Source organism: Panthera tigris, chromosome E1 (assembly GCF_018350195.1).
Source record: "Panthera tigris isolate Pti1 chromosome E1, P.tigris_Pti1_mat1.1, whole genome shotgun sequence".
Lineage (NCBI taxonomy): Eukaryota > Metazoa > Chordata > Mammalia > Carnivora > Felidae > Panthera > Panthera tigris.
In genome coordinates this window covers 6,878,280-6,903,280 of record NC_056673.1, presented here as the reverse complement: position 1 = coordinate 6,903,280, position 25,001 = coordinate 6,878,280, and the positions used below count along the sequence as shown (strand labels likewise).

Below are 25,001 nucleotides of genomic sequence, written 5' to 3'. Positions count from 1 at the left end.
CGAGCCACCCAGGCGCCCCTTTTTAAATTTTTTGAAGTGTTTAATTTACACCAAAGTTAGTTAGCATATAGTGCAATAATGATTTCAGGAGTAGAATCCAATGATTCATCCCCTACATATCACACCCAGTGCTCATCACAAGTGCCCTCCTTAATGCCCCTCCCCCGCTTAGCCCCTCCCCCCACCCAATGCCCCACCAGCAACCCTCAGTTTATTCTCTGTATTTAAGAGTCTCTTATGGTTTGTCTCTTCCCTGTTTTTTATATTATTTTTGCTCCCCTTCCCTTATGTTCATCTGTTTTGTGTCTTAAATTCCACATATGAGTGAAGTCCTATGATGTTTCTCTTTCTCTGACTGGCTAATTTTGCTTAGCATAATACCCTCTAGTTCCCTCCACGTTGTTGCAACCACAAGATCTTAAAATAGGTTCCGTTAAGCTTTGCTTCTTGCAAATCAAAGAACTGAACTGCCTGAGCCACTGGCCGCCAAACATAGAGTGCCCTTCATTCTGTGTCTTCATTTGCAAAATGGCAGGGTTGCTTGAGGGTGGAAAGAGAGCCTGTGCATTAACTGTGCCTGGCACCCCATACAAGGCTGTGCATGCTAGTTACCATGACCATTAGCCGGGAAGCCAAGTGTCTGTGGCCTCAATAACTCCGATCCCGTGTCTCCAGGATCCATCCACTTACCGGATGTTGTTGTGATTGGCCTTGGGCAATTTTTCACAAGCATTCCACAGCGCCTGAAGCCTCTTGTCTTGCTCCTGAATACTGGGAAATAAATGGGAAAGCCACTGGTTGAGCTTGAAGCAATGATATCTCACTGGCAATCATATTAACCAGTCATCATACTATGTGGGTATAAGAAACCAACTATCGGGGCGCCTGGGTGGCTCAGTCGGATAAGCGTCCAACTTTGTCTCAGGACGTGATCTCGCGGTTCGTGAGTTCGAGCTCCGTGTCGGGCTCTGTGCTGACAGTGTGGAGCCTGCTTGAGATTCCCTCTCTCTCCCTTGATAGATAGGTATTCTTACTGTATTTTATTTTACTTTATCCTATTTTACTTTATATTTTATTTTATTTCATTTATAAGCCCTCTGAGAATGAAAAGAAATTGCTTCTAGGACTACAGTTTGTATATACTTCTCCTGAAAATCTACATCAAGGTTTACATGGTGAGGAAGGCCTTTCTGCTCAAAGAATCTTTTCTCCAAAAAAAATTAAAAGGGAAAATGTCAGCAGGGTGAGGGCCCAGCTTTGACCCCTTGGCCTGGGGCCCAAGGCAGGGAGGTCCTCCCACAGATCATGACCAAGGCAAGAAAAATGGTTTTCCCTCATTTCAGGCTGAGGAAGAGGTAAGCATTCTCCAAAACACACTTCTACTAGGAAACTGAAGACCAAATGTCCCATTTAGAAACGGAAAGGTTAACAGATCATATTTGGTCGCAAGCTGACCAAAGGCTGGACAAAGAGGGTCATGTGCAGGGAGGCCGTTAAAGACCCAGCTCCACCCTGCCCGCAATCTGGTGCCCATTACTGAATCTCTATGCGGCCTCACTTTTCCTAATCTGTAAAATGGGCTCATGGGAGTACTTTCTGTCCGGAGTTGGCATGAGTGGTTTAAAGGAGCATCTGTACAAAGCGCTCCACAGAGCGTCTGGTTCGTCTCAAGCTCTCAGTTCAGCGTCTGAGGGGAGAGGGCAGACGATGCCAAGACCTGGGTAGAACCTGAAGGCCTGGCTGCCTCCCTTCTCTAGCTCATATGTCATCAAGATCACACGTACAGTCAGGAAACAGAAGGGCCAGTTTCCATCGAAGGATACGGTCTCGCTTATCTTCATCCCTAAGACCACGGGGTGGCCCCAGAGAGGCGGCCAGTGCTGGAGATGAGCACTTGGGTTCCTGAACCGGATCCCATTCTGCCATTTATTAGATGCCAGGGAACCTGCCCTCATACGTCATACACCTGTTCTTGTACTCGACTTCCTCCTCCATCAGCTGGGGAGAACAGCACAACCCACTTTCGAAGGGTTACTGTGACAAATGAGTTAAAAGCGTATCGTGAGCTTATAACAGCAGCGAGCCCCTCGTAAACACGGGACACAGATATGGCTCGTGATTAATACTGTCACAGAACTCACGCCCACTCTCCACGGCGAGATGTTTACACATGCCAGATACTCGGCCAGGCTTTTCTGATACACAGTCTCTACTCCACCTTGAAAAAAAAAAAAAAAAACAACAAAAAACAAAACCATGGCGCTCTGAAACTTGATTGGAGCCAGCCTTCTAGAACACCACACAGATGAGCCTGGCTTCACCTCTCGGCCAGTGGGTTTTTTTTCCAGGGCCCAAGGAAGCATAAACATACTCCAGTGATCCTTCCGACAGGCTAAGCTGGCTGTGCTTTGAGACTTAACCCACAACTAGAGAGTTCTAGAAATCATGTCCCTTCCTCAAGCACCCAGCAGAGGCCAGCCCACTGACCAGAGATCATGTTTATATATTAGCATTTTTTTTTAAGTTTATTTGTTTATTATTGGGGGCGGGACAGAGTGAGAGGAGAGAGAATCCCAAGCAGGCTCTGTGCTGCCAGGGTGGAGCCCCGTGTGGGGCTCAATCCCACAAACTGTGAGATCATGACCTGAGCCCGAATCAAGAGTTGGACGCTGAATCAACTGATCCTCTGAGGCACCCGTATATTAGCGATTAATGAGCTGTTGTTAATATAGATGTAACGATTATAAGTAAGAGTCAAGGCTCTGTGACCACTCCTTTGTACTCTTCTCTCCAGAAGGAAGCACTACAATCCAGAACCTTCTATGCATTTACATTTACATGGAGGAGCACTCCTAAAACTGAACTGCTTTGAGTATGTTGTGCTTTTTTTCCTTTTTAAAACAACAGAACATCATACGTGTCCTCGTTAACTTGTTTTATTTCACTGATGAGTATGTCTTCCTATCTTTTCATGCTAGCAGTAGCTTGAACAGAGCTTTTAAGCACTGCGGAGTACGTTAACAGGGCAGATACACCATAATTTACTTGGCCATGCCCCACATTCCCCACCAATGAGGCTTTACTAACTTCTAGGCTTTCGTTATCCCAAATAACGCTGTCGTTGGCATCCTTGTTCATGCCTCTTTGGGCACATATTCGGGCATCTCTCCACGATATATACCAAGAAGTGGAGTCGTAAGATCACAGGCTAATAAGCTTTCGTAAGGCATACATAGGCTTTCATAATTTCAGCAGATACTTAAATCAACTCCAACCAACAGCACACTCCAAAAATGTGGCGTACTCACTTGGAAGCCTGAATCCACTCGTCATAGAGTTCAAAGGTCATAAGAGGTTCTGGCAACTCTCGGAGGTAAGATTTCAAAGCTCCTGGACACAAAGACAACATCGGCTAGGAGCCACTTGCCATCGGCACAGACAAGTTCTACCAGCCAGCATCACCCATGTGGGTTACATGTGGGGATGGGTTCCCTGACCCTCATGTGGTTTCCCACATGCACGGATCAGAGGCTCTGGCATGGCGGTGGGACCTGGGCTTCCAATCACGCTCGCTTCCCCCTTTTATTTCCCACCAACATCTTGTCTTCTCTTGGCACGTTGGGGAGAACTTTCTTCAAGGGGCCCGAGCAACCAGGCTTAAAACCGAGCCCCGAGAGGACACATCGGAAGCACGTTGGGAGCCACATGGTGTCATGTGACCACATGCCCTCCACACTGACCCCTTCCCCGTGAGCCTCTGCAGCCCAAGGGAGCACCTTGCTACGGGGAGGTGGGCGCCCACCTGCAATTGCATGGGGGTCTGCTGAGTACTCCTGCACATCGACCACACAGCAGTCCAGGGCGGCTTTTAGCTTCTTCAACTTGGAGGCAGACGGCGCCACCCGGAAGAGTCCCTGCCGACAGCACAGAGGGTCAGCGCACAGCGCCGTAACTCAAGGGAAGGGCACAAGAGCAAGGCGAACAAACAGGAAGTCTCCCCACTCCCTTCCTCCAAAATCTCCTCGCTGCCTTCTTCCCATCACCATTTTCCAATATGGCGGCTGCCTGCTCTCTGAATGTCTGCTCCTCCTTTAGCCATAAGCAACTCTGGAGCAGGAACTGAGCCTCACCCACTGTTGTGTCCCCAGTGCCTAGGATGGGGTGACCCGTCATGCTGGTTCGGTAAGTATTTGTTGAGTTAATGAACCCTGGGCACTCCCCAACTTCTTGTTCTTTTGTATTTAAGATATATTTTGGAGAAGGGATGCGTGATCAGATGTGGAAGGCTAGGAAGCTCAACACGAAAAGGTCTATGGAGTGAGTGTGTGTGTGTGTGTGTGTGTGTGTGTGTGTGTGTATTGGGAGACACAGGGCTCTACTTGAGAGACAAAGTCTATGTCCTCAGGGGACGGGCAAACTAGGGATGGTCTGTGAGGGAGCAATGCCTCCTTTGGTCCTTCCAGGTTTCGTTCTTCAAGTTCTGAATCACTGTCCTGTCTTCCAAGTGAACCCTTGTGCTCTGTTCAAAAGTGAGCCCTGAAGAGAAAGAGAAGAAGACGGGTGTGCGGAGGGGCGATTACAGGTCAGAGTTAGAAGCGAACCCCCAAGTCACGCATGGGATGAAAAGTTTGGCTTCAGCTTCTCGGCTCCTTACGTTCTGTGATGCCACCCCCAGGGGTGAGAAACGGGCTGGCAGAACAGGCCTTTCAACCTTTCATGGCCATGGTTCAGGTCTCCAAGTTTTCTTCGGAAGAAAACGTTCCTGGTCTGAAATACTGAGTTTCTGGCCTGCTGAGATCACTAACTCCCTTCTAAGTAGATGTCCAAAGCTCTCTGGCATGTATGAAGGACTCCATACGCGTTTGGACTGGTGCATCAATAAGGCTGCTGTGACCAAGAGCAAGCTACAGCATGTGTTAAAGAAATGGGTTGGATCGTCATAAAACCATGCCCCTACCGTGCAGGAAAACCAATAGCGTTTGGTGATGGACAACATCAAAGAGAAGGGAGTAGGGTCGTCAAATAGAAGCCTATAGATTTTTTATTTGGTTCCTTAAAAAAAAATTTTTCTTAATGTTTATTTTTGAGAGAAAGAGAGAGAGCATGAGTGGGGGAGGGGCAGAGAGAGAGGGAAACACAGAACCCGAAGCAGGCTCCAGGCTCTGAGCTGTCAGCACAGAGCCTGACACATGGCTTGAACCCACGAACTGCGAGATCATGACCTGAGCCGAAGTCGGACGCTCAACCGACTGAGCCACCCAGGCGCCCCCACTGCGTCCCTGAGAAGGCCGTTTCACTGAACGACATAAAAACCAAGAGGAGGAGAAGGGGATTCTCACAATAGCTAGTGAGTCCAGTCTGGGGGTGTCAGTGGAAAATCTGCACGAGCATGTTGAAGAAATAGTGGCAAATGCGGGAGTAGAGTCCAGAGCAGGGGGGTGGGACCCCAAATCCTCACAGGAGGCAGGGCTGGGCTGATGGTGTTTGGATAATCCCAATGCCCCTCGCTGGCAGAGGCAAGAGGGGACCTGGGGAGCCAAGGCAAGTGGTAGGTTCAAGGACAGCGACGCTTCCAAGGCGGCTGCATGAAGTCCTGGAACTTGGTACACTGGCTTCCCTGAGGATGGCAGAGGGAGTGGCCCGGGGGTGGGGACAGAATGGAGCTGTAGGAGAGCGAGAGGCAGTGAGAGGGGGTAAGGGTCCAGGGGCAGCACACATGGAGGGTTCTTTTAAGAAACTGGACGGCCCCTGGGGTGCCTGGGTGGCTCAGTCGGTTGAGCGTCCAACTTCAGCTCAGGTCATGATCTCACGGTTTGTGGGTTCAAGCCCCGCATCGGGCTCTGTGCTGATGCCTCGGAGCCTGGAGCCTGCTTCAGATTCTGTGTCTCCCTCTCTTTGTGCCCCTCCCTCACTTGCACTCTGTCTCTGTCTCTCTCTCTCTCTCTCTAAAAAAAAAAAAAAAAAGGAATTGGATGGCACCAAAGACAAAAACAAGAAGGCAGGGAAAGAATAGAAGTGGTAGCTGGGTTGAGAGAAGATATTTCTCCCTAGGCTATGGGCCACCTGAGCTTATCTATGACTTACTACAAGGAAAAGAGCTACTGCGTGGGAAGGAAAGTTGAAAGGGAGAGACCGAGGTCTAGTGAGCGGCGGAAAGAACCGGCTTACGTTGGTTACGTGTTCGAAGATATGAACAAATTATTTTTATGTTTTGCACATGATATTTTTAAGTTACGGGTTACACAGAACTATTACGCACTCCCCATCTTTTGGAGAAACGTCCTGAAATAGTACAGATGAAATCACAGAACGGTCTGGGATTGGCTTCAAATTATCCAAGGCAGGCGTTGGGGGGCAGGATCGGAGGGAGAGACAAAACAGGACCGTCCATAAGCTGGGTGATGAGGCTCATTTTCTTGTCTTTACGTGTTTCAGGTTTTCCATAATTCCAAGAAGTGATGGGGAGGAAAACAATACAACAACAACCCAGTTTACCTTCCACCGTGAAGCTATGGCTCAGGGACCATACAGACCCCTTCATCTGCTAACCGATAACAGACATGAAAACGGCCAGCACTTAAAACGTGGTTCGTCTGGAATGGCCGGCGTGCGAACATGCCTGGCACAGAAGAGGGGGCCAACACGCGTCTGAGCGTTCACTGGCTTCCTTGTCTTGCGCGGCCCTCAGTGTGCCGCACGGGACCCAGTGCTCGCTTACAGACTTGCAACTGTTCCGAATTAATCAGGTTTTGAACCAGTAAGTTCGAAAGGCACCACGTCCCCTTTCATACTCTGCTCGGAGATAAATGCCTGGCACGCCCTGAATATCGACTGGCTGGTCAGATCAAAGGGAGATGTTGTTGAGACTTCAAAATAAGCCTATAGAAGAAACCAGACGTGAGGGCTGCCTCCCAGGAAATGGTTGACGCAGCAAAAAAACAACAGTCGCCACTTTCCCATAGACGTCGTCACATGTGGCTCTTAAGAAGTGCTTCCTAACGTCTCTACCAATCATGTTTCCAGGCTCTCTGTGAGAGTGTGATCAAAAGGTTAAAAGGTCTATTTCTGAAATGGGGGAGCTTATAAAGCAGTGAAAATAAGAGGAGGAGGGGGAGGAGGAAGGGGAGGAGGGGGAGGAGGAAAGGGAGGTGGGGGAGGAGGAAGGGGAGGAGGGGGAGGAGGAGGAGAAGGAGGAAGACGAGAAGGAAAAGGAGGAGGAGAAGGAGGGGGGAGGGAGAGGAAGGGGGAGAAAGGGGTTGGAGGGGGGGGAGGAGGAGGGAGAGGAGGAGAAAGGGGGGAGGAGGGGCAGGAAGAGGAGGGAGGAGGGAGAAGAGAAAGGGGGGAGGAGGGGGAGGAGAAGGAGGAGGAAGACGAGAAGGAGGAGGAGAGGAGGAGAAGGGGGGGAGGAAGGAGGAGGAAGAGGAGGGAGGAGGAGGGAGGAGGAGGAAGGAGGAGGGGGAGGAGGAGGAAGAGGAGAGAGGAGAAGGGGGAGGGGGGAGGAGGAGGGGGAGGAGGAGGGAGGAGGAGGAAGAGGAGGTGAGAGGAGGCAGAGGAAGAGGGGGAGGAGGGAGAAGGAGGAGGAGGGTGGAGGAGGAAGGAGGGGGGAGGAGGGAGGAGGGGGAGGAGGAAGAAGGAGCAGGAGGGGGGAGGAGAAGGAGGAGCAGGAGGGCGGGAGGAGGAAGGAGGAGGGGGAGGAGGAGGAGGAGGAGGAGGGTGGAGGACAGGGGGAGGAGAAGGAGGGAGAGGAGGGGGAGGAGGAGAAGGGGGGAGGAAGAGGAGGAGGGGGTAGGAGGAAGGGGAGGAGGGGGAGGAGGAAAGGGAGGTGGGGGAGGAAGAAGGGGAGGAGGGGGAGGAGGGGGAGGAGGGGGAGGAGGAGGAGAAGGAGGAAGACGAGAAGGAAGAGGAGGAGGAGGAGAAGGAGGGGGGAGGGAGAGGAAGGGGGAGAAAGGGGTTGGAGGGGGGGGGAGGAGGAGGGAGAGGAGGAGAAAGGGGGGAGGAGGGGCAGGAAGAGGAGGAGGAGGGAGAAGAGAAAGGGGGGAGGAGGGGGAGGAGAAGGAGGAGGAAGACGAGAAGGAGGAGGAGAGGAGGAGAAGGGGGGGAGGAAGGAGGAGGAAGAGGAGGAGGAGGGAAGAGGGAGAAGAGAAAGGGGGGAGGAGGAGGGGGAGGAGGGGGAGGAGAAGGAGGAGGAAGACGAGAAGGAGGAGGAGAGGAGGAGAAGGGGGGGAGGAAGGAGGAGGAAGAGGAGGGAGGAGGAGGGAGGAGGAGGGAGGAGGAGGGGGAGGAGGAGGAAGAGGAGAGAGGAGAAGGGGGAGGGGGGAGGAGGAGGGGGAGGAGGAAGAAGGAGCAGGAGGGGGGAGGAGAAGGAGGAGCAGGAGGGCGGGAGGAGGAAGGAGGAGGGGGAGGAGGAGGAGGGTGGAGGACAGGGGGAGGAGAAGGAGGGAGAGGAGGGGGAGGAGGAGAAGGGGGGAGGAAGAGGAGGAGGGGGTAGGAGGAAGGAGGAGCAGGAGGGGGGAGGAGAAGGAGGAGCAGGAGGGCGGGAGGAGGAAGGAGGAGGGGGAGGAGGAGGAGGAGGAGGGTGGAGGACAGGGGGAGGAGAAGGAGGGAGAGGAGGGGGAGGAGGAGAAGGGGGGAGGAAGAGGAGGAGGGGGTAGAAGGAAGGAGGAGCAGGAGGGGGGAGGAGAAGGAGGAGCAGGAGGGCGGGAGGAAGAAGGAGGAGGGGGAGGAAGAAGGAGGAGGGGGAGGAGAGGGAGGGGGAGGAGGGGGAGGAGGAGGAGGAGGAGGGTGGAGGAGGATGGAGGACAGGGGGAGGAGAAGGAGGGAGAGGAGGGGGAGGAGGGGAAGGGGGGAGGAAGAGGAGGAGGGGGTAGGAGGAAGGAGGAGGAGGAGGAGGAGGAGGAAGGACCACCAGAGGCAGCACCAGCAGCAGCCGCAGCACAGCCACGTCCTGCTCAATATGAAGACGGGATCCTGGAGTGTGGCCAGAAGGTCCTCAGGCCAGTGCTGTCCACCTGCCACAACCCTCCCTTCCTGCCTGAAAAGTAAAAGCTTCTGGGAGGAAGCAGGACCAGTGTGTGTGCTGGGGAGGGAGGGGGCTGCCCCGTATCGTCACACGTCTGCGTGGCTGGGGGCCAGAGAGGAGGAGACCCTGGAGGCGCGGTCACAGGGAGGAAGAGCCCTGCTCGGGCGGGGTCGAGGCGCGCCCAGACCTACCTCCTCCTGCATCCCACATTCCAGCAGCATCGTCACACAGGCCTCAATGGGGAAGGCGATCTCCCGGCCGCTGATCATGAGGTGCTCCTCCAGGGGCTTCCCGAAGGAAGGCTTCTCTACCCAGGCCTCTGAGCGGGGCAAGCGACAGAGGCCAGTGGGCAGTCAGTGAAGGTCACTGGTGCTCGGATACGTCTGCCCTCCGGGCAGATCTTCCTGACCATCAAACACACGGAGGACCAGTTAGGTCCCCGTTTTTGTGGTTTGGGGATGAGGGAGACAGGACTGGGTGGGGCAGACGGCTGGCTAGCTGTGTCCAGACCGCCCGGCCTGCCTCCACGGGGCACAGCCCCCAACTCGTCGCCTCGTCGTGGGGGCCGTGCGTGTGAGTGCGCCATTAGAACAAGGCACCAGCCTTCGAAGTTCCCGAAGCTCAACCTAATGTGGTTCTGTCGGGGCGCTTGGGTGGCTCAGTCGGTTAAACATCCGACTCTTGATTTCAGCTCAGGTCGTGATCTCTGGTTTGTGGGTTCAAGTCCCACATTAGGCTCTGTGCTGAGAGCATGGAGCCTGCCTGGGATTCTCTCTCTCTCTCTCTCTCTCTCTCTCTCTCTCTGCCCCTTCCCCCCTCCCTCAACATAAATACACTTAAAAATTAAAAAAATAAACAGATGTGGCTCTGTTGAGAGAGCGTAAGGGGGGCTGGAAGACAGGGAACAGTCTCGGCTCACAAGGCACTCGGCCCCCCCACCCCCAGCTCACTCACCCTGCTGTGCCTTTATCTGGGGCAGCACAGCCTGCAGGAGCGTCAGGGACTTCCTGTGGTATTCTGCCTGCACTTCTATTAGCTGAGAAGACACAAGGACAAGGTTATCGCTCGCGGGAGGCTGGGGCGCACAGGAGGCTGGCCCCGGCGGGGTGCCCTGCGAGGAGGCGCGAGTCCCCTGCTCTCTCATCCACCGAATGTGACGGCTGCAGCATGCTTCCCCCCGAGCCTCGGCAGCAGAGAACTCGCCGGAAGTGGAAATCTCGGGGAGCTGGAGAACCACGAAGGAACAGGGGGACCACCCCAGGCCGGGAGCCTGACACGGAGAGCTGGCCTCCACGGCGACGGGATCTCGCCTGGCACCCCATCCTCAAAGCAAAAGCAGCAAAGGGAGGAAAGCGATAGGAAAACAAGTGGGAAACGCACTTAGAGATTGGCCTGGAAATTCCGTTTCCCTGGAAGACCGAGCTGTATGCTAGTCTGTATGGATCTTGGTTTCTGTAAGGTGAGTTTATACAGCTTTTTTTTTTTTTTTTTTTTTTTTTTTTTTTTTTTGAGAGAGACAGAGAGCGCACGAGCGAGCTGGGGAGGGGCACAGAGAGAGAGAGGGAGAGAGAGAGAGAATATCCCAAGGAGGTTCTGTGTGGTCAGTGCAGAGCCCAACATGGGGCTCGATCCCATGAACCGTGAGATCACGACCTGAGCCGAAACCAAGAGTCAGTCGCTTACCCGACTGAGCCACCCAGGCACCCCTCTGCAAAATGGGTTTGATATGTAAGTGATCAGAAAACGTGTGGCTTGAGACGCCCGGGTGGTTCAGTCGGGTAAGCGACCGACTCTTGGTTTTGGCTCAGGTCGTGGTCTCATGGTTCGTGAGCTCGAGCGCCGTATGAGGCTCCACGTTGACAGCAGGGAGCCTGCTTCGGATATTCTCTCTCTCTCTCTCTCTCTCCCTCTCCATCTGCCCCTCCCCCACTCACTCTCTCTCTCTCTCTCAAAACGAACTTAAAAAAGAAAAAAGAAAAGAAAACGTGTGTGGCTTGATGTAGCATCCTCTGGGAGTACCTTGGCGGCGAAACGGCTTTGGCTCTCGTGATACAACCCCAAAAATCAAATTCTTTCAATTTGCCCACTTTTGACCATCCCACCGCTAAACCAGCGGCTGAAGTGTCCACAAGGGCAGACAAACCCCAGGGAACAACACCATTTCCGAACCCCCACCCCCCCACCCCGCCATCGGGTGTGCGTGCACCAGGGGAGGGGAGGGAACCGTTCTGTTTAAATGCTCGACGCGGACAGTAGATAACCTTGACCTCCGAGTGAAACCTAAAAACATGAGTTAAAAAAAAAAAAAAAAATCCGAGCACCAGAATAAATGGTCCATAAGTAGGAAGGAGGCAGTCCAAGGTGGCTTTGGAATGTCAAAAAGGTCATTCATTTAAGAAATTTTAAAATATTACCTCCGTACATATACCCGATGGAATAAACTTGTGAACGTGCTATTTTTAAATAAACCGTCCAGGTTGGAAGGAATATGCTTATCAGTGCTTTTTCAGGATAGAAGGGATTCATCTGAATGTCTGGACCACTCGCCGATCACAGCCGTGACCGGCCCTTGCCTCTGCTGCTACGCTTCCGTCATAAACGTTCCAGTCCTCTTTCTTCTCTTTACCTTCCTTCCTTATCATCCCATCACTTCCTGGATCATTTAAAGTTTGCATCTTATCCCCCAGACTTAAAGGCAGGCGAGCTTAACCTGGATTTTTAACTTGTGGTTTTTCTCTCAGGTGTTTTGAATTGTTGCTGGTTTTGTTTTGCTCTGCTTTGTTTTTAAAAAACTATTTTTAACGTTTATTTTTGAGAGAGAGAGACAGAGCGCAAGCGGGCAGGGGCAGAGAGAGAGAGAGGGAGACACAGAATCCCAAGCAGGACCAGGCTCTGAGCTGTCAGCACAGAGCCCGACGTGGGATTTGAACTCACGAACTGTGAGATCACGACCTGAGCCAAAGTTGGACGCTTAACCGACTGAGCCACCCAGGCACCCCTGTTCTGTTTTGTTTTTGACTTGCCTTGCACTTACCCTGGTAAAGAGCCAGGGTCTTAATTATTTGGACCAGATTATTCAAGTATGGATGACTCAGACCTGTTTCTTAATCTGCTTTCATCGATGAGAGGCCACCTTAATCATCGTTTACCTACTTGTCATGGTCTTTGGCCAAGATCGAAATGAAAAACAAATATTTGCTGGGGGGTTATCATCTCCTTCCCAAGCTCCCTGTTTATGATAGACCAGGGCGTCTTAACCTTGGCCTGACGGACATTTGGGATGGAGTCACTCTTTGCTGTGGGAGGCTGTCCTGTGCACTGTAAGATGTTCAGCAGCACTCCTGACCCTAGGTGCACCTCCCCCAGTGGTGACAGTCCCAAACGTCTGCAGACATGGCCAGACATCCACTGGAAGAGGGGACAAAATCACCCCTGAGAACCGCTGTTACAGACGACAGAATTGCAATCATCTGCATGGACGGATGGGTTGAGTTTTACTCTTAGGTTTTTAGTGAAATCCATGCAAAGGGAAATAGAAGACAGGATTTATTCACAGACAGGACCATTAAATACCATATTCTTTCCCATAGCGTGTTCCACCATTTGGTTCCACACCCCCTTCCTTCCTGTCCGCACCCTGCCTCTTAGGACCAAATTTTAAGGGCTCTTACCTTTCTGGACCCTTACCGTTTGAAAGTAGTTTGCATAGTCGATTTCTTTGGCCACAAAACTGTACATGTCCGCCGAGAGCTGGTCCTGCGGGAGGGGAAACGCAGCACTGAGGCCAAACATAAAACAATCGAGCAGCTAACGCGTGAGCCTAGACATCACAGGAAGCCTTCACCGCTGAAGGAAGCAGGAGCCTTCACCACTGTGAAATCCCGTTTTTAATAATTCCTGACACATGGCCAAGTTTCCTCATGGGCGTCCCTGTGTCTCCCAACCAGGACTCCAGAGGATGAGTAAGTGTGAAAAGAACACCTAGGCCGGTAGTCTCCCCGGGGATTGTAACACGTGAGCCAGAGTCCAGAGTCAGGAAGGCTGGTGTGGGGGAGTGATGTGCAAATCACTTCCACACATCTCCGTGGCCGGCACCCCCTCCGAGGACAAGGGGCGCTCCTGCCCTCCCTGAAATGGCCTGCCACTTCCTTTCCCTGATCCCTGAACCGCTCTGCTCTCCTTCATCCTCAACACTGACTGGTTGGTCACCCGCGTCTGGGCGAGAAGTGGAAACACAACAGTTGGGGGGAAGGTGGCTAAGACAGGTGGGCCGGTTCAAAGCAGGGCTGCTGATTCAACATTGGGAAGAGCGCGGGCTCTGCCCACGTCATGCGCAAGTCTCGGGGTGTTGACCGTCCTGCACCATCCAGCTCTCCGCGGGATCAGGGGGCAGTGGCCTCTTGCTGGATCGGAGTCTGGGGTGCGTTCTCTTTCGAGAGCGGTTCACTTCCATGGAAACGCCCACGGCAAGGGGGCAGTTAACGGTACATTTTGGGTAGGACTGCAGACTCCGTCACTGAGCATGTCCGTTAGCCTGTCGTGTCTCTGAACTTGTCTGCCCAAGTCAGGTGGTCTCTAGAGTTCCTCCCGGATCTCTGCAAGAGACAGATCTTTACAAGAGACGCTCAGCTGAGCAGAGAAGAATCTATCACGCGTGCGTTGCGGAAACTATGAGAACAGCCCTAGAAAGCAGATCCAGATGCTGAATGAAGGAAGGCGAGCCACCACATGCTTCAGGAAGAGGCTGTTTCATGGACTGCCCCCCCTTCCCACCAAACATTCTACACCAACCTCACAACCCTCAGCCCCCCTGCCCCCCAGCTGCCAATGAAGCCAGGCTCAGTGAGGGCATTGGAACATGAGCAGGGATCTGTTTCCTTTTCCAGGACCCTGGACAGGCAGACACTGTTGAACTGTTCTTGTACCTACAAGGCACAGAGTTAAAAGGGAAGTCTGTTCTTTGGAGAGCTTTAAGCACAGATCAGTCAATGCTACACTTGGTCCAGTTTCAAAGGATGAAGAAACAGGAAAGAAATGAATTAACATTCTGGGCACCTGGGTGGCTCAGTGGGCTAAGTGTCCCTCTTGGGCTCAGGTCATGATCTCACGATCTGTGAATTCGAGCCCTCATCGGGCTCTGTGCTGATAGCTCAGAGCCTGGAGCCTGCTTTGGATTCTGTGTCTCCCTCTCTCTCTGCCCCTCCCCCACTCGTTCTGTCTCTGTCTCTCTCTCTCTCTCTCAAAAATAAATAAACATTAAAAAGATTTTTAAAAAGAAATGAATTAACATTCGTGGGGAAGAATCTAGGTGCCAGGCACGACGTCACATGGAGTTATCATCTAACTATCTTAGGTAAGTGCTGTATTTGGGGGGAGTGGCTACCAAGAAAGAGTTCAAGGATCTCACCTGCCCGTCCTCCACGGTCTTAAATGTGCTTTGCACAGCAGAGGCTTTGTAACTATTTGCTGAATGAGAAATGAAGGTGCGGCAATTTTCCCCACGGGTAAGATGGGTTCTTTTTTAAAAAATTTTTTTTTATTATTACGTTTCTTCATTTTTTTTTTTTTAATTTTTTTTTTCAACGTTTTTTATTTATTTTTGGGACAGAGAGAGACAGAGCATGAACGGGGGAGGGGCAGAGAGAGAGGGAGACACAGAATCGGAAACAGGCTCCAGGCTCCGAGCCATCAGCCCAGAGCCTGACGCGGGGCTCGAACTCACGGACCGCGAGAACGTGACCTGGCTGAAGTCGGACGCTTAACCGACTGCGCCACCCAGGCGCCCCACGTTTCTTCATTCTTGAGGGGCAGAGAGAGACAGAGCACAAGTGGGGAGGGGCAGAGAGAGAAGGAGACAGAATCCAAAGCAGGCTCCAGCCTCTGAGCCCGACGTGGGGCTCGAACCCACAAACTGTGAGATCATGACCTGAGCCGAAGTCGGACGCTTGACCGACTGAGCCACCCAGGCGCCCCCAGGTAAAATGGGTTCTAGGCCTCAGCTCCCCCTCACCAGAGCTCCCCTACAATGAAAGCCTTTGTAGGACTGCGGAAGCCAGCAGTTTCTAGAGGAACCAACTTCATCTGCCATGCCTAAGACAGTTTTGGTCAGGAGGCATCCCACCAGCAGCCGTGAGGGAGGTAGGTCAAGGCAGGGAAAAAACAAAGGGTCGAATGATAAAAATGGCTCAGCACACAGAGGAAAGGCAGGGACCCCTTGAAAGACTAAATGGTACACCTTCGATGACTCAGCATTTGAGCTATGCCAAAAGATGATGCTGGAAAAGTCAGACAGACCATCTGTGGGCGCCCTCAGGAACACGAAAGGATTTCTTAAAGGTATAATCGGATTACCGTCTTACTGAGTTAACGACAGTCCCAAATAAGCCGAATTGTAAAAAATGAAAGTGAAAACTAAATCCAATTTCCATTTATGTGAATCATGAGCAAACTTCCTTTATAAAGAAAAGAAAAATCAATCATCACCAGAGTTTAACGTGTTTTAAAAATCATTTGTTTTCTGCTTTCGCGATGAATCCACACTCGGAAAAAATACAGAGTAAATACCCAAGTTCACCTGCAATCCCACCACACAGAGACAGCGCTACAAACACACGTGATGTCTGCTCACATTGTATCTATTTTCATCAGTCCCACATTTTGTATGGTTGGTTTACAAAAATGGGACCAGACCATGTTGCAGTTTATTCCCCCCCCCCACCCCCCAGAGAAACAATCTTTCTAACGGTCACATGACATTTAATGTATGAATGGACCATATATTGAACAGACCAACCAGTCTGTTGCTGGATACTGTGTTTCTAATTTTTCATTACAACACTTGGAAAGCATGTGTTCGTATAGATTTGCACCCGTCTCTTGATTATTTCCTTAGGATAAATTCTGCAGTTTAAAATTAATTCTGGTTTTGTATTTCCTTATAGTTAAATTTATTTAAAAGAATTTAAGTTTTTATTTACATTTGGGGGGGGGGGAAGGGAGGGAGGGTGAGAGAGAATTCCAAGCAGGTACCACACTGTCAGCACAGAGCCGAATGTGGGGCTTGATCTCATGAACCGTGAGATCATGACCTGAGCCAAAATTAAGAGTTGGACGCTCAACCAACTGAGTCACCCAGGCACCCCGTTCTTATAGTTAAATTAAAAAATATTAGCAAGATTGAGTTGGGATATTAGGGATTTTAGTTAAAAAAAAAAAAAGACACCTAGGCATAGCATAGCATATTCAAACTTCAGAAAATCAAAAACAAAGAAGAAATACTGAAAGAAGCCAGAGGTTAAAAATGTTTTAGCAGAACACTGAAGATAAGAATTACATCTGACCTCTCCTCAGAAAACATGCAAAGCCAGAAGAGGGTAGAGTAAAATATTTAAAGTATGGAGAAGAGGGGGAAAATAAAAAAGCCCACCAACCTAGAAATCCATACACTGCAAAATTACTTTCAAAAGGGACTTAAAGAGGAGTGCCTGAGTGGCTCAGTTGGTTAAGCGCCCAACTTCGGCTCAGGTCATGATCTCACGGCTCATGAGTTCGAGCCCTACACCGGGCTCTGTGCTGACAGCTCAGAGCCTGGAGCCTGCTTAGATTCTACATCTCCCTCTCTCTCTCTGCCCCTCCCCTACTCATGCTCTGTCTCTCTCTCTCAAAATTAAGTGAAACATTAAAAAAAAATTTTTTTAAAGGGATTTGAAGAAATTTACGGGATTTGTTGCCAGTAGGCCTGTCTTACAAGAAACGTGTGGAAAAAAAATGTTAAGACAGAATGAAAAAGATAAACGTCAGAAACTCAGACGCTCACAAAGAAAGGACGAGCATTAGAGAAGGACTAAGTGACGATACCATAAAACTTTTATCTTTCTCATGCTTAATCTACGGGATAAATTTGCAAGCAACAATGTACTTACACATATGTGAACGTATCCATGCATTCAGATAAACACACATGATTACACGGTATATGATTACATGGATACAGTCATGTATCCATGTAACGGATATAGTCGAGCACACCCGTGCTTACGAATGCTTATGTACAAGTCAGTGGAAGGAACTAGGGGTATTTTCTCACTGAGACATACTTGCACTATATGGGAAATGCTAAACAGCTCTTCCAAAGTGGACTTGAATGCGTTATAAATATGTATCGCAAACTCTTGGGCTCCCACTAAAAATATAAACCCTAATGAAAGTATAATTAATATACCACGAAAGGAGAAAAAGCAAAGCCACCTGAAAGGCTAAAGTGAAGCCTCAAAAGGCAGAAACCCTGAGAGCAAAAATAGTAACAGAGAACAAGAGAAACAAATAGAAGACAGGAAGAATTATGGTAGGTATTACTATATTCAATAATCACTTAAACATCAATGGTCTAAACACACCAATTCAAAGATTGTTGGGGCTCAGTCGGTTCAGCCTCCGACTCTTGGATCTTGGCTCAGGTCATGCTCTCACAGTTTGTGGGTTCAAGCCCCGCGTTGGGCTCTTTGCTGACTGCTCGGAGCCTGGAGCCTGCTTCCGATTCTGTGTCTCCCTCTCTCTGCCCCTCCCCCGTTCACGCTCTATCTCTATCTCTCAAAAATAAATAAACATTAAAAAAAAATTTTTTTAACAACATGCTATTAAATAACCCAATTGAAAAATGGACAAAAGACCTGCACAAACACGTCACCAAAGAACATAGACGGATAGCAAGTAAGTGCATGAGAAAATGTTCATCATCTTATGTCGTTAGGGAAGTACAATTTAGAACAACAAGGAGATACCACTGTACCTCTGCTGAAATGCCCAATATTCAAAACACAGACCGGGCCAAATGCTTTAACCTTAAGGTGGAAGATGCCTGGAATCTTATCCCCGTGCAAGGGAAACATATACATATAAACAAGTTTTTAATGGCAGACATCAACAAAGACTAACCGCAGACTGGAAAATGACTTGGGACACAACAGGTAGAAGAAAGTTGAATAACCTGAATATGCGGGGAACATCTATAAACTGGCATTTAAGGAAAGTAGAAATGTTAGTTCAAATGCCAACAAAAATAGGCAATTAGAGGGGCACTTGGGTGGCTCAGTCAGTTAAGCGTCTGACTTCGGCTCAGGTCATGATCTCGCGGTTTGTAGGTTTGAGCCCCACGTCCGGCTCTGTGCTGACAGCTCGGAGCCTGGAGCCTGCTTCCGATTCTGTGTCTCCCTCTCTCTCTGCCCCTCTGCTGCTTGTGCTGTGTGTGTCTCTCTCTCTCTCTCAAAAATAAAGACACATTAAACAAATTTAAAAATAAATATCGGTGAGCAGGGGGACTTGGTCATCCTCTCTGGAAGCAAAAGGGTTGCTGGGCAGGAATGGGGCGGGGGGGAATTACTGGTGCTTTTCTTGATATGTTTTTGTACTTTTTCACTGGTTATGGTAAATTGTATCACTTTTTTAACCTTTGAAGAGGAAACTAACATAGTTTTTGGTAAAAATAGCAACTGTAAAAAGGCATGGACCAATGAAGGTATTAAAGTTCTGTTCTGATGTAGTTGGATAGTCCTATCCAGCACCCCCTCGACACCACCGTCTCTTGTGTGTTAAGGTATAATTTTGTAAGAAACAAGATTCTTTAAAAAAAAGTGTTTTTTAAATGTTTTTATTCATTTTTGAGAGAGAGACAGAGCACAAGCAGGGGAGGGACAGAGAGAGAGAGAGAGGAGGACAGAGAATCCGAAGCAGGCTCCAGGCTCTGAGCTGTCAGCACAGAGCCTGACGCAGGGCTTGAACTCGTGAACCGCGAGATCGTGACCTGAGCCAAAGTCAGACACTTGACTGAGCCACCCAGGTGCCCCAAGAAACAAGATTCTTACCTAAGGAACACAAGAAATGCCGCGTTAGGATGGCAAATGAGCTGTACTTACTCACGAGGAGTCCTGGATCTGATGAAGTATGTCAAAGTTTTACTTTGCTGGATTCCATAGCAATGCAGGTGGAGAGATCATGAGTTCTTGACAGATTGGCCAGTGTTGCTAATTTCCAGAGAGAAATGCTATCTGACCCTGAACGTCATCTGAATGCAAGGTCAAAGCCACCTGCGCTGTAAAAGGATGCGCCCAGGGGCCAGCGGACGAGACTAGAAAAGGCCACAAAGATCAGAGATGTCTGCATGCAAAGTGGCTATTCTCTGCTAAAAGCGCAGGACATAAAGACACCTGGTTCCCAGCATACTTCCAGGAACATGACACGTTTGTTCGTTGGATCTGAACCAAACGGACCTGAGCGCACATATACAGACGTGCATAGACTGTTCTTCGGACTGAAGCCAAACGGACCTGAGGCCACGCATACAGATGTGCATAGACTGTTCCCCAGATCTGAACCCAAACGGACCTGAGCGCACGTATACAGATTTGCAGAGACTGTTCGTCGGATCTAAACTCAAACGGACCTAAACACAAACGGACCTGAGCTCACGCATACAGACGTGCATAGACTGTTCCCCGGATCTGAACCCAAACGGACCTGAGCGCACGTATACAGACGTGCATAGACTGTTCCTTGGACCTAAAGCCAAACGGACCTGAGCGCACACATACAGATGTGCATAGACACAGAGCTCCACAAACGGCATGTTGCCAATTAACGCCTATCAGCTCCAAGGCAACTATTTCTCTCTTAAACCAGAGGGAACGTGTCTCGTCCGTGACTATCTCCTCGGTCAGCATTCCAGCGTCATCATTAACTGTGTCCCGGGAGGCGAGAGACGGATAAAAGGGCTCAGGGAGTATTAAAGGGTGAACCAGAAGCTAAACAATTTAATACCAGCAGTGAGTCAAGGTTCGCCTACCGTCTAGATTCTCGACTGTTCTTTCCAGCCCGGAATCTATCCTGTGGGACTCAGAGCGCCCTACAAACGCTTCGCACGGAGGCCAAGGCCATTTCCTCTTTGCCTGCCACGCAGGAACCCTGTTGATAACCCACCACTGCCACCAACCCCACTCCCCAGTCTAGGTCGCCTCAAAGCCCCAGCTCTTAGGGCTCATCCTGGCTCTGGGGATGCCCGTGGGCAAGCCTGGGGACGTTCAGTCCAACCAGACCTCACCCTTAGGGTTTTCCTACAACTCTGGTGAAGAATCAGGGACTCCCTGAGGGCTCCCCCATCTGTCCCAGTGAGGAGGAGCAGAGTGGGGGGGGGGGGGCGGATACCCTGCAAATCTCCACTCGGTTGGCGGCCTCGTCCATCTCTTCCCTGAGGGCGTCAGCTTTGGCACCTGCGGGCTGCAAGCTGCCGGACAAACCTAAAGACTTCGACGTCTGCTGCCACCTGGTGGAAAACAGGACAAAAAAGAGGAGAGGTGTGAGACAGGCCGAGCCCCGGGGTATCACGGGAACACCGAGAGAAGAGCCGGTTAGGGACGTTCCCCAGGAGGACCCGGGCGGTAGCTGCTGGACACAGAGGATCAGCCGCCCCATTCGGACAAGGGCGGGCATTCCCCAGATTGTCCCCCACGTCCCCTGAACACCAAGGATCACACAGGACCAGCACCGGTGCTGTCTCTGAAGCACAGGGCTGGCTGTCCCTTTCTGGCCCCTGACTGTCCCGCGGACTCCGAGTCTGGAAACGCTCACTGACTTGGCTGCAGCCGAAACCGTGGCGAGCTGAGAGCCCGGGCAGTTAAGATTAAAGACGAATCTGAAAGCAAAAGCCTCTGCCAGCCAGCATGGAAAGCTTGCTGTCAACATTGAGAGGCGGTGCTTATATTTTCTTAAACGTTTCTCTTTTCGCGGACAAGACCCGCCGTCGGAGGCAGGCGCTGGGGGCAGGTTGGGTGGCGAAGCTGCTGCTCTGGCGTCATCAGGGAGACACCCACAAAGCAGCCCCCCGGAAGGAAGGCTCCGATGACCCTAGATGGTAGCAGGTGTCGCGGGGTCAGGAGCGGGTTCCTCGTGTGATCAGGACGCCAGGACAGCCAACACCTGTCTGCAGTCTAACACCTGCCTGAAAATCGGGGTGGGGAGGGGCAGCGAGGGGAAGGGGGCCCTGGTGGGGGTCACTGCCCAGACTGCAGTGCACCTGTGTTTCAGCGGGGGCTCATGGGACCCAAGCTGCCAGATGTCTCAATTGCCAAGAGAAAGCTGGCAACTGTCACAGGAACCCTCCTGATGAAATATGGCAACAGGTTAAATAGTTTCTTTCTTTTTTTTTTTAAGTTTATCTATTTATTTTGAGAGAGACAGGGAGAGAGACTCCCAAGCAGGCTCCGCACCGTCAGCACAGAGCCTGATGCGGGTCTCGATCTCACAAACCATGAGATAATGACCTGAGCCGAAAGCAAGACTCAGACGCTTAATCAAATGAGCCAACCCGGCACCCCTAAATACTTTTTTAAAATTTATTTATTTATTTTGAGGGGTGGGGCAAGTGGGGGAGGGACAGAGAGAGAGGGAGAGACAGAGAAAATCCCAAGCAGACTCCATACTGTTAGCGCGGAGTCTGACGTGGGGCTCGATCTCGCAGACCGTGAGATCACAACCTGAGTGGAAACCAAGAGTTGGATGCTTGACCAACTGAGCCATCCAGGCGCCCTAAATAATTTCTCTCAGACACCATACAGGCCAATAGCATACAGACCAAACTAGACGGCCCTGCAGGTACCATTTGGCTCTTACGCCATCCAACATAAAGGCAAAAGATAACGTGACCACCACTTTGAGAGTCACAATCTCTTCTTACCCTCAGGACCTACAGAGGGGTCCAAGGCTGTGACACAAGAAGAGGAAATAATAGTCATCTTTGCTATTAGCAAAATAACAACAACAACAACAACAACAACAACAACAACAACAACAACGATTCTGTATTCCTTAGAGAAATGCATTCATGGGAAAATTACTTAAAAAGCCTTTGGGACGTCAAGCTGGCTTGAAGGTCCAGAGACGGACACACAGGTCTTGGGAACCATTCCTCGCTCAAGGAAAGAATTCAAGGCAAAATTGAAAGGAAATACTCTACTCAAAGATGTTTCAAAATCTAAACTAACAGATAAGGATTAATACAAATTCCTGGGGAATTCTTTCTCATAAAATGGTTTGCCCTACAGAAAGGATACATTTAATAGACATCCGGAGGTTTGTTTAAGCATTTGAAACGAAGTATTAAAGTGTTGTGGATGGGGTGCTTGGGTGGCTCAGTTAAGCGTCTGACTTCAGCTCAGGTCAGGATCTCACGGTTCGTGAGTTCCAGCCCCGCGTCGGGCTCTGTGCTGACAGCTCTGAGCCCGGAGCCTGCTTCGGATTCTGTGTCTCCCTCTCTCTCTGTTCCTCTCCCGATCTCACTCTCTCTTTCTCAAAAATAAATACAGTGTTTAAAAAATTTAACAAAAAATAAAATTTTAAAAATAAAGCGTCGTAGGGCTTTCAAATAAAATAGGAGACTCCATGGATGTAATTTAGATCACTGATAATGAATAGGGTAGATTATGAGATCAAGCTCTAGGGCGCCTGGCTCACTCAGTCAGTGGGGCATGTGGCTCTCGTTCTCAGGGTTGTGAGTTCAAGCCCCACCCTGGGCGTGAGCCTACTTAAAAAAAAATATATATATATATATTATAAATATATATATATAAATATATATAAATATATAAATATATATAAATATATAAGTGTGTGTGTGTGTGTGTATCTATCTATCTATCTATCTATCTATCTATCTATCTATAACCACCATTTGGCTCATGCTACCTAACGAAAAAATAACTAACCAACATAGGTGTGAAAAAAATAAGTAAACAAAGTTTACAGACATGGATTTTTATGGCTTCAAAGATCTGGATTAGATTAAAAAATAAAACAATTGTACTTAAATGGGTGTATTAAAATGAGGACATTTTCCTAGGTTACCTTTCTTTTCTTCCTTATTTCCTTCCATTTTCCCTGTAAATTCTACCCCCTTGGCCCACATCTTGGTAATTTATTTGTTCCTCTGAGTGTGTAATTTTTTTTTAATTATTATTATTATTTTTTTTAGAGAGAGAACACGTGCGAGCAGGGAAGAGGAGGGGGGGGGAGGGAGGGAATCTTAAGCAGGCTCCACACTCAGTGCAGAGATCCTGGTGCAGGGCTCGAACTCACTAACCGTGAGATCATAACCTGACCCAAGATCAAGAATCAGATGCTCAACCAACTGAGCCAACCAGGCACCCCCCACATCTTGGTAGTTTAAAATCCTACATCTTTCCCCTCCTTTTATAGGGAATTTTATTCGTAATAGATAAATTACCTATTTTGAGATCACAAAGTAGTGATAAGATGTGGAATGAGACTGTGGAAATAAAGAATAAAATGACAAGGAAAACACAGAAACATGTGTATGGACAGTAATCTGCCGGGAAAAGAGACCTTAACCGTGAATTTCAAGGTACGGTGGTCTTGCCAGCCACCTGTTCTATAAATAAACTCAAGAACTGTCCTGCTTTGTCAAGAGAAGAAAACAGGGATTCTTGACCAAGAAGCGTGAGCTTTAAAATTTGCAGAGCAGAAAGGTCTGCTGTGACACCATCGTTCGCTGGGAAAGATGTCATCACTATACAATCTGGGGGAGGTGGAGACAGAATACCGGCTGGCTTTCATGAAGGCGAGAGGAGAGAAAACGGCCGGAAATAAGGGTATGAGATTTTAGGGATCAGGAGGAGGGTCAAGAGGGCAAATGCAAGAGAATTTCAAGGCAACCGGAAATCAAGAGGAAGACTTTTCAGAATGGGAATGTTCCTGTAATGGGACATTTATTATTTCCTCTGGCCAGTCTCCCCCTTTCCTGTGTCACTGTCATCCTCTGCTTTGTGAGGCCCTGCCCCACTCCTGCTCCGATGTGTGGGCCCCAGAGAGCAGCCAGTTTGGCATGGCCCTCACCGTGAGCGGTCCAGATGAGGGTCCCTGATGCAAACCAACCCCGTGCCCCCATCCTTCATCACTGTGACCAACTGACAGGGCAAGAAAGTGGCATGTAAGCAAAGTCCGGACAAACGAGCCTCTCCTTTGTACTTCTAGAACTAGAACGAAAGGGTCAAGGGTCATGCTGAAGAGACATGAGCCTAGAGGACCATGAAGACAATGGACAGAAGAGGCCCGTATGTGGAGAGAAGCAGAGGTGACAGATGAAGAACAGCTATTGCCCTCCCTTCCAGAGGTACTTAAATCGGCCACAGCTCCAGAATTCACTTCTAATTAGCCACTTCCTTACTTCCATGAGCTACTCAGGATCCTTCCCCAAACTCTCCTGCTTTATTTATATTAGTTTATCTGCTTCTGAAGAAGGCAGGTGTCTTAATCTGCTCAGGATGCCATGATAATATGCCACACACCTGGGAGCTTGAACAACAGGAATTGGTTTTCTCATAGCTCTGAAGACTGCAAGTCCCAGGTCAAGGCTCTGGCAAGGTTTGGGTTTGGGGAGGGCTCTGTTGCTGGTTGGCAGAGAGCTGCCTCCTCACTCCTCAGCACACGGCCCTTCCTCTGAGCATGGAGAGAGAAAGAAATCTCTCTTCCTCTTCTTATAAGGCCACCGACCCTACTGGATTAAGGCCCTCCCCTTACGACCTGACTTCATCTTAATTACTTCAGAAAGGCCCTATCTCCAAAGACTGTAGGGATTAGTGCTTCAACATATGAATTTGGGGAGGGAAAACACAATTTAGTCCACAGTGGGACCCAGAGGCATCAATTCAGCAGAAATGTGACGTGTTCTGGACTCAGAAGGGTTGATCTTGAGATACGTGCCCAGAAAAAAAGTGAGGCAGACTTTGGAAAGGAATGGGGCTCCTTCTGTAACCATTGTCCAACCAAACCTATCACAGAAAAGACATCTGTATAACATTCAATTCAGTTTAATTCAATTCAGTTCAATTCAATTCAGTTCCATTCAGTTCAATTCAATTCAGTTCAGTTCAATTCAGTTCAGTTCAGTTCAATTCAGTTCAGTTCAATTCAGTTCAGC

The 25,001-nt window shown here is 49.7% G+C and overlaps 1 protein-coding gene across 3 annotated transcripts in view; it reads right to left on the bottom strand.

The window, feature by feature from the left end:
* The window catches only part of ARHGAP44 (Rho GTPase activating protein 44), a 181,162-nt gene that overhangs the window by 28,929 nt on the left and 127,232 nt on the right, over nucleotides 1-25,001 (bottom strand). For all 3 annotated transcript variants that reach the window (XM_042965729.1, XM_042965730.1, XM_042965728.1), the window contains exons 7-13: nucleotides 20,216-20,333; nucleotides 12,707-12,775; nucleotides 9,974-10,055; nucleotides 9,211-9,338; nucleotides 3,803-3,914; nucleotides 3,309-3,390; nucleotides 691-771 (exon numbers count right to left, since the gene is read on the bottom strand). In XM_042965729.1, coding sequence (XP_042821663.1) covers nucleotides 691-771; nucleotides 3,309-3,390; nucleotides 3,803-3,914; nucleotides 9,211-9,338; nucleotides 9,974-10,055; nucleotides 12,707-12,775; nucleotides 20,216-20,333 — 672 coding nt within the window. The remainder of the gene's footprint in view (nucleotides 1-690; nucleotides 772-3,308; nucleotides 3,391-3,802; nucleotides 3,915-9,210; nucleotides 9,339-9,973; nucleotides 10,056-12,706; nucleotides 12,776-20,215; nucleotides 20,334-25,001) is intronic.